The 10,037-nt window shown below is 37.1% G+C and overlaps 1 protein-coding gene across 5 annotated transcripts in view; it reads right to left on the reverse strand.

Annotated features, from left to right (window-relative positions):
- The window catches only part of LOC148021385 (putative serine/threonine-protein kinase PBL25), a 57,933-nt gene extending 56,983 nt beyond the window's left edge, over positions 1-950 (reverse strand). For 2 of the 5 annotated variants that reach the window (XM_087699242.1, XM_087699241.1), the window contains exon 1: positions 258-945. In XM_087699242.1, coding sequence (XP_087555368.1) covers positions 258-357 — 100 coding nt within the window. In that variant the 5' untranslated portion in view covers positions 358-945. Of the gene's footprint in view, positions 1-257 lie in introns of all 5 variants that reach the window. The other 3 variants (XM_087699239.1, XM_087699244.1, XM_087699243.1) reach the window with 3 other exon arrangements.
- Between the last annotated feature and the right edge of the window lie 9,087 nt (positions 951-10,037).

Below are 10,037 nucleotides of genomic sequence, written 5' to 3' on the forward strand. Positions count from 1 at the left end.
GGACAAGATTCTGCTGACCTAATTGTACAGCTTCCATTATTAAACCTATGCAATCTCATCTGGCTAGCACAAGCTTTCTTTGGGTGATTCAATTCAGTTTTCGTTGATCTTATTCTGCAGCCAGGGCTGGCCTCTAGTCTTACACAGAAGACACAGGGGCAAGTGCTCTCTTTTCCAAATGCATGTCAAGCTTATGTGCAACCAAGGCAAATAACAGCAGCTTTAAATAGAGACTTGGGTGAGATGAGTAAATGAACCTGGGGGTGTAGAAGTCGTCTGGCCATAACTGAATGTACTCCCTGCAAAAATAGCTACAAACCAGATGAGATTCTGCCAACCTAATTGCACAGCTTCCATAATCAAATTTGTGTAATCTCGTCCAGGTAGTGCAAGCTTTCTTTGGCCGATTCACTTAGGTATTAGTCGACCTTCTTATTCTGCAGCCTCGGCTGGCCTCTAATCTTACACCACAGAAGCTTGCCTTGTTACTTTGCCAAAGGTGCAGTCCTCATGTATATCTTCTTGAAAACTTTGCTTGCTTTGTCTCTCGTATAAAGAAGCTTTCTGATATGGTCTTGAAACCTCTTGCTTGCCTCGTCTCTCTTGTACAGAAGCTTTATAAAATCGACTTGAAACCTTTTGCTTGCGTTATATCTCTTGTACAGAAGCTTTCTACAGACACCTAATCCGAATAAAGGCTTGCCTTGCGTGATCAGGTTTTCTCTGCTGCAACCTAAGATATTTCTGTGGGAATCCCTCTCTCCATTCCCTGTCAGCTCAATCGAAGAGGAGACGAGGGAGCTCACAGCACGCTTGTCTCTTCCTATCGTAATGGTTCCCACGGACGTGCCTAAGCCCAGCAAAGTCAAAGGAACGTTCGGGGACATGGCGTCTGTCCTTGTCCGATTAATGAAAGCTCAGATTTCAAGAGCGTGTGCCATTTCGCGTGCAACAGAAGAAGTCAAGTCTTCGTAAGATGACACAAGAAGATCGAACTCACTAAAGCGATCCCCCCGGGCCCCGGCCCCGTATGGTGAGTCTGACTCAGTCGGGCCCCATCCAGGTGTTTAATGTTAGTAAACTGCGCGTGGAAATTTTGTCAACTTAACATACATCCTTCTCGTCTTACTCTAAGCCGGTCCCAATGCCCATAACATTTGAACCATTCAAAACCTTTACATTTTAAATTGAATAGGCCCAATTTTCTTTATCCTACAATTTGAATTGGTCAAAAAAATAATAATCTTTAATAAAAGAATAATCGTCTTTTTTCCATTACTTGAAAGGGCCTATATCTCAAAGTTTTCCTTGGAATTTGTTCAATTATTTTTCTTATTACCTTAGAAATGAAAACCCTTATTATCATTAGTAACTTGATTTACATTATTTATCTAAAATTTAAATAGATAAAAACAAATGTATACAAGTGGTTTCTATGTCTCTTAGTGGGTTTGTGGCCTCAGAGAAGTATATACATTATAAGCACAAAGATAAAGAGAACGTATAAAATGGAAACCCAAAAGAAAAGAAGTTAAAAGCATAGAAAAAAAAAACTGGCATAAAAGATAACATAATGAAATATAAGCAAAACAAAAAATAAAAAAATTTAGAAATAGTCAAACACATTTTATTTGACTTGAACATACTTTTGATATGAGATGGTTAAGTAGATATAGAGCTAATAGTAGAGGGTGCAAGTCTTTAGATGGAATACTTAAGATCATCAAAAGAGAGGCATTGCATATTCATGAAGAATTGGTTGAGTTCGAGTGTGTTTATTGCTTATATTTCTTAGTTGACATTTTGAGAGATTTAACAACACTAAGCCAAATGTTTCAAAAAGACTTTGTAGATGTCATAACTATAGATAGTATTGTGAATAATAAAATCGTATCCATAACACAATATTACATTGATTGTTCTCCTCTTGATGTGAATGCATTAACTATTGGAGTATATGGATGTGATGTCCGTCTAGACTATGGGACTGAAAAAAGATATTTATATACATTAAGAGGTGCTTTGCATGGGACGCAATTTTATGAGCATGACTTAAAACGTAAAATTAATGGAGAAGACTTTAATAATGCCTTAGAATTTCAAGTTTCTTTTGCCAATTGAGTGGTAAGAAACTTGAATTCTTGATTTCAAGATAATTCCATACTTAATTGTTTAAAAATACTTGTGACTGCACAACATCCAATACATAAGAAGGCCTTAAAGGACTATGGAATCTAAGAGATAGATCGATTAACCTTAAATTATGGTTCCCCTAAAAAGCTAAATATAGAAGAATTCCCTGCAGTGATAGAAGTTGATGAGCTTAAGAAATAATTTAGAAAATTTAAGCATCAAGCTTCTAGAGATTGTATATAGTTCACATTGCTAGAGATAGCTTCAACACTTCCTTGCAATAGTATGTGGAGGAATGCTTATTCGAATATTCTTACTATTTGTTAAGTAGCTCTTGTCCAATGTTCGAGCATTGCTATTTGTGAGAGAGATTTTAGTGCTCGAACTGTGATAAAGAGTAAGCTTCATAATCATTTTGGAGATTAAGAGTTTAGATGCATTAATGAAAATCTTTATTGAAGGGTCTTCTTATAAGTTCACTAATATGGAGTTCATTGAGAGTATAGACTTATGGGCTGAAAAACACATTGGCATTTATACACAACACAAGGAATTTGCTCATTGATTTTGCAGTAAATTTGCATAATCATAAGAGCAATTGATTTTTTATAGCCTACGATGATCTTGAAGTCACTATGCATTATTTGCACTTTTGTTGTCTTAATTCTTTTGACTCTTAATCATTTTCCTAAGTTAAACTTATTTTTCCCTTGATTGCTTCTATCTTTTGAATAAAAATATTCCACATTTGTTTTTAGATCATGCTTGCTTTTAAATAAATGTACTTGAACATTTTTTAAACTTTTTTGTTTATAATTTTAGTTGTATTTCATTATGTTCTCTTTCATGTTAGTTTTGTTTTTTCTTTTTGTATCATGGTTGCTTTCAATAAAATGGGACTTGCCAAATTTTGTCTCATAGCTTGCAACCCTTCTAATCTCTTCATGCCAACATTAAAATTTGAAGCTATAGCCTTAATAAGTTTTTCTAGCTTTTTGTGATAAGGCATCTCTTTTACTACACTAGATATTGCAAGGGCACTACAATGGGCAACACAAAGAATTGATGTTAAAAATGGATTAACATGTTTTTTCAATAAGGCCTGGACACCATTCTCATTTTTTACCATTGTGGAGCATCCATCAAACCCAAATGCAACAAATCTAGATAAATCTAGTGTATATATTATTTAGCTTGCTAATAATAGCCTCAAACAAAGATCTTGCAATGCAATCATGCACACGTATGATACTATATAAGCTCATTTTAGGAACACAATCAGTCTCAAGATATGATAAATAAATAATCATATGTCCATGTGAGGAGATATCGTTTGACTCCTCAATTAAAACACCAAACCATGGACTAGTTGAAACATTTTCTATTGTATATTTCATAAGAGACGATGCCATGCAAAAAATCATTTCATCATATGCCTTATCATCATTATAAAGACTAGTAGTGTATGGTACATGGCAATCTTGCAATAAGCTTATCATTTTAGGAAACACAGAAAATGGTAAATTTTTCTTTGCAATCAAATATGCAGTTCTAAATAATGAAACTAATGCCTCATCTTTTACTTCTCTTATTTTTTTAACAGCCTTTTCAATGGAGTCTTTTCCTTCGAGTAAAATAGCTTGCATAGAAAACTTATGACATGATGTGCAAACATGGGATTTTAAATTGTTAATTTGAAAATTTATAGATCCCCCTTTCGAATGTCGAAGACATAGACTCTCTCTCTCTCTCTCTCTCTCTCTCTCTCTCTCTCTCTCTCTCTCTCTCTCTCTCTCTCTCTCAAAGTGTTTGTGCCTATGGTTGACAAAGCAAGTGCTCCTATGAGCTTTGTTGGTCATACTTTCCATCAATCTTTGGGGTGAGGTGCCCTTATGTATCCACCTTAGCCTCAAATCTAGGTGATCAAAGCTCTCACTTGCAAAACTACTCATGATGGTTCACATTGGCCTCTTATACCTTTGATGTCATGATTTCCATTATGTCCCAACAAATAATTACATCACTTGATCTCCATTCAAATGTAACAAGTCTTGAAAATAAAAATGCAAAAATCCAAATCTACGAACCAATGGTATGAAAGGAAGACTATGTAAAACCCTAGCATAAAGTATAAAGCTTTAAGATGTCAAATAAAAACTTTCAACAAGTCAATCTTCTTGCCTTGTCTCCATCAATGCCATGACTCAAGAGTGAGAGCTGAGTTCTATTCTAATGTTGGGTGAGAAGATGACGACCAAACACTCAGAATGGTGAAGAGGTTCAAACTCTCTCTAAGTCTCTAGAGTCTACACGACTGTGCCACTAACCAAGCCCCAATCTCGACTCTCTAGGCTTGCCGCTCCACTATCCAGGACTGTAGTCGTCGCCAACGGCTAGCCGCCTAGGCTCTAGCTTTATCATGTATTATACTATTATGATTTATATGAGTTCTAAGTTCTAAGTTTGTAAACATGAAAGACAAATGACTTGTAAATAAGACCTGAGAGTTTCACTACACGACGCATAAATGATGTTGGGGGATCACACATAGAGCTATCCTTCTGAAAAAGGCAGCGAGAAATTTAAAGAGAATTTGACCACTGGCCACACGTACAACTAGCCTTCTAATAGAAGGCAGTGAGTATATAATATAGGTAGTGCACCGACTATAGAGGCAATGCCCAGACCCCTCCTCCCTCTCTCTCGCTACCCCCATGATTGTGGTAGAGTCGCAGACACCAAGGGAGGGGTGGCGGCCCAAGCTCCAAGCTCCAAGCTCCAAGCTCCAAGCTCCAAGCTCCAAGCTCCAAGCTCCAAGCTCCAACATAACACGTCACCTTTTCCTTGATGATGCGAGCAGCAATTGACAACACCAACGTGAGTCTGCCGCTGTTTGAACTCCGCCCACACTTGTGGCTCCAATAGCTACCAGCAGCTAGCCTCCCAAGAGATTCTGCCCCAATTAGCTATTGCACAAGAGTCATACAAGCTAAGGAGATTCCTCTCTCTCTCTCTCTCCCCAACTTGCCCAAGCATAGGCACCGCGCAACAAGATTGGAAGTTCAGAATCAGATCTAGTTAGTTGGTTGCTACCAATCGAGTGCAGTAAGATTTAAATATAATTAAAGCTATAATTAAATCTAAAACGTTCAAACTTCAAGGCTAGTTAGCCTCTAGAGTCTAGCCTTTAAGTTTAGGCTCTCAAGACTCAAACTTCAAGGCTAATACCAGATGCCAAAATGGTCAAGGATTAAGCCTTATTTCATATTTAAATTTTACATCTTATAATTTTTAAAGTATTATATATGTTATATTTATTATTTAAAATATTTTTCCATATAATTCTAAAAGGAAATTCTCCTGAATCTATTTCAATGTTGAGAAGGATATTCTCCTTGCAAGATCAAAGTGAAATGGTCCAAGTCCTTTTCACTATATTTTTTATAGGTAAGCACTTCCTGCCTGCATTGACTCAAATAAGTTTTCTCCTAAAATGAACCGGCCTTAGGATGAAGCGAACTCACCTTTTCCCAGACATTATCCTAGGCCGCCTTGGACGTCTTAATGAATAAATTGACATTACATCGAATGCTCAAAAGTGAACAATAGGCCCCAAAACTTGGAAGGTTCAAGATGTTAAATAGTGAAGAAAAAAATATGTAGCACAATTACACACCATGCGATGACCCCCACCCCCTCTAAACAATCTACTGATATCTTTACACACTAAGTGGCACCCAATCATATCAAAAAGTAAAGCTTAGCCTAGTGGTTAAAATTCTTGAATGCATGTCAATCGGTTGGGGTTTTGTCAAGTGCATAAGACTTTTTTCTTGAAAATGTGTTGTAATTTAGCACCCGAGTGCAAATGGATATCAGGATGGGGGAAATTTCCCGCCCCAAAGTGTTTGACATCCAAGGAACATGGCAAAAAGAGAGAGAGAGAGAGAGAGAGAGAGAGAGAGAGAGAGAGAGAGAGAGAGAGAGAGAGAGAGAGAGAGAGAGAGAGAGAGAGAGAGAGAGAGAGAGAGAGAGAGAGACATCCTATCTTTTTAGCCAAGGAGTGTCACCTTCCAAATGACTATGTCATGTAGTTACGCCTGCACCAGCTATCCCCGAATCTTCTTCCAAATTTTACAAACACATTTACAAGCCCAAAAAATAGGGAAAATACTTTCCTCAAACCTTTTGCATAGAGGACAATGCTTGTTCAATTGTGTCTAGCCACCAATCTTATCCTTTATAGGGAATCTAACCATTAAAATCCTCCACAACAAGAGATTGAGTTGAGCAAAAGAAGTTGTTTTCCAAGAGAATAAAGGCCAAGCTTCTAAGTTTTGTTATAGAGAGTGTGTGGTGATTTGATTTCCAAAAACCAAGTTTTCAAATGCTTGGGGTGTTTGATGGAGTAGGTATCACAATGCATGAGAGGGCTAAGTGGTTTGAAGGTAAGGTTAAGGAGAAAATAGGGATACCCTCTTAGCTTTGGGGGCACATTTGTTATTGAAAATTTGATGGCAATGATGATCTATTTGGCTTTGATACTTCTAGTGCAACTTTCTATTAGTAGATTGAGAGAAAAATAATTTCTCTACTATGGACCAAAGAATGTAGCAGAGGTTGGAGGCTAATTGCTTGGTCACTAGTCACAAGCATAAAAGAATGAAAGAGGGCTCAGTGTTCCCAATCTAAGGTTGAGATCCTACATGTTTCTTTTCATGAGTTTCAAATGCATGAAGTCTTTTTATTCATAAAAGATCAGGCTAAAGAAATAGTAAGCTAAAGCCAAAATGAAACAAGGAGCCCTTAAATGCTTGTATAGATTGCTTACAAGAAAAAATATCAAAATTCTAGCCTCTTAGGTGGCTTAGGCAATGGCAAACTCTTGGAGGGAGATGCTAGGCATGTGTGAATGGAAGGGGATAGAGGAAAGAAGAGGCGACCCCTCCCTTTTATAGTCATTTAGGTTCTAAAGCAAGCGTTTGATCCCCCCTTGAGGAAGATCAAAAGCTAGCTAGAATGATTGTGGATAAAGGAACCCTCAAGTGGAGGGATATGTGCATTGTGTAGATAACATAAGAGATGATTTTGGAGTTCACAATTGAAGAAGAGGAGGGCCAATGGCTAGTGTAGATCCTAGAAAAGAAATAGTTGGATTGACCAATGACTATGAACATACATGAGAGAAAGATCGCCAAGTTTTTGTGTGTCCCTACTAGCATCCCACTTTGAAAGTGTAGAAATAGGAAAGATTTCTTTAGAAATCGATAATGCACTTGGAGAGGATGGTGCAATCATGGTAGAAATGGTTTCCCAAAACTAATTTTAAGATAGGGAAAATTGGAGTCGGCTAAGTAGTTTGTTGCTATGTAAAGTAGTTTAACAAATATATACTCCACTAAAAATAAAGCGAGGAAGGTGATTGGGGTACCCTAATTGTGCCCTTTTTGTAAGTGAGAGAAGGAGAATATCCATTGTAAGTGAGAGAAGGAGAGTACACTTATTCAACAGATGTAGGGATGTTAAAATTTTGCGGAACTCCATAAGATGTTGCCTGAAGAAGAAAGTTTTGATGATAATATCAAAATGGAGGTTGCTTTGTTTAGCAACCAAGGTCAACTTAATGAAGAGACCCTTAAAATATGGAACACTATAGGGGCTCTAATTATTGATTGGATCTAGAATGGCAAGAATGAGTTGCTCGTGGGAAGAAAGTCATTGAAAATACCCTTAAAAATGCAATGTGAGTGCAACAAATTCCTATTAATTTCAAGATAAAGTATACCTTGAAAGCGAAAGACTTTACTCTAATGATGATATTTGTTTCATCAAAATATAGTGTGTGAGCTTCATTTTCCACTATGTTTCAAGCAACTAACCTTGTGTTGGAATTTCAAAAGAGTGGGTAAAGGTACAAGCTGAAGTTTCTTTACCATGAGTGGTGCTCTTTTATGATGACTATAATTGACATGCAAGTTTGGTAGCATAGAAAGAAATATTAGTATATGTTTTTTTAATGTTAGAATTTTTTATAAAAATGTATGTGCCGATTGTTCAAAGCATTCACTAAATGCATCATAAACAATAAGAATAACCTCTTATAAATTATTAATAAACCTTAATGCCTTTGCAATAGAGCTTTTATTTAAGAAACTTTTCATTTGCTATAGACTCTTGAGATTCCCAATAGGACCTTAGTTTCTTCTTTTTTACTAGTTTGAATTGTTTTTTATTTGGAGACTCATTAAAGTAGTTCTATGTTCATGTAGGGTGAGATAGCCCACTCTTTCAAACACATTTGATCTTGGAAGTTCTACAAAACTATACTTTTCTAATTGAGAGGACATTACACTATGAATATCATCATGCTTCATTTTGTACAATTGAAAAATAAAAATAAAAATAAAATAAGGTATAAATGGAAGTATATGGTACATTGAAGCACATAGAGAGCACATAGATGGCCAAGTAATATGAACAAATTAACTTTATTTATAAGCTTCAAGATGTGAAAAATGGCTTTAAAAATAATTGTATAGACTACTTAATTAAAGAGTCATTAATTACATGGACTCATTAAAGAATTGGAACCCATATGTGGATTCCCACCAAGGAAGGATCACTTGCAAATAACAAAAACATGAGAGAAAGAAAAAACATACTAAGAGAACTACTTTATGTGCGCATTTTCACATTGCAAAATAGGATCATCAACTTATCACATGAAAACATCACCAAGATATACAATGTGGAGAGGGGACTAAATGGCACTAATAGTCTCATAGAGATTTGAAATTGCACCCTATGATGGGAAATTGAAAGCACATTCAAGTTTCCAAGATATCAAGATATAAAATGTGTGGGAGCTTTCGCTCAACCGCCAAGACCCACGGACCGCTTATTGTTTCAAGCGTTCCAAGCGACCTCTAATGGCTACCTCTCACATAGCTGACGCGGCATCAATCCTACGAGTGTAGTGAGCTTACCTTGATGCCGATATGAGTTGCCCTCTCTCGCACACACCGATAGCTCCACGATCCTAGATGCTAGCTAGCATCCTCAATCCTCCTCCCTCTCCAAGCTCCATTCATCATAGCCGCGCGCGCAAGAGAAGAGAATAGAAGACAAGACAAGAAGGGAAGAGGAGATGGTGAAGAGCTTCACCCTCTTGATCCCTCACTCTCACTCACTCACTCCCTCACTCCCTCATACCCTCACACTCCCTCTCTCAAGAGCACGCACAAGCAAGAAGAGGGGAAGAAGAGAATAGCTCTTGTTGGCCATACACCAAAGAATGAGCTTCCATTCACTTTTTGAACTTTATATATACAAAACCTAAAACCCTATGGGCGCCTATCCCTTTTTACATGATCGGCCATTGTGGCAAGGTCCCTTTTTCTAATTCCCTCTTTTTGCTTCATGCCCTAGGCCTATATTCGAGTATTCTTTTACAAGTGGCACAGGAGGGAGCCTGGCGCTCTTTTACAAGAGTTTTTGGAGTTTTTGAGGCGCCGTTTATTTAAAACTACGCTTTTGGCCCTGTCTTAGCTTTAGAGGCCGCCTGCTTGTCTTTGCTCCTTTTCCATCTTCTTTTCGCTTTTTCATTCATTCTTCCGCCTTCTCGGCTTGGGGTTAACAAAATGACTGAACAGATGATATGACATTCGTACAACATTGCAATGCCAAGAACTAGATAGAGCTGCAAGAGTAGAACATAATATCTAACACAAGATTACTAACCTCTCTAATCTTCCACAAACAATGGAGGGTGTCCATTATATAGAAGCCAAAGTAGTGTAAAATTCTTTTGCCATGAATGGCCAAAATACAAATGTCAATTTTTTAAATTACATATTTTCAAGTATATCTTCATGCCATGTATCTACATATCCATATAAATATAA

Source organism: Lygodium microphyllum, chromosome 18 (assembly GCF_053477565.2).
Source record: "Lygodium microphyllum isolate KBCC chromosome 18, Lygodium_microphyllum_v1.1.10, whole genome shotgun sequence".
In the NCBI taxonomy this organism is placed as follows: domain Eukaryota; kingdom Viridiplantae; phylum Streptophyta; class Polypodiopsida; order Schizaeales; family Lygodiaceae; genus Lygodium; species Lygodium microphyllum.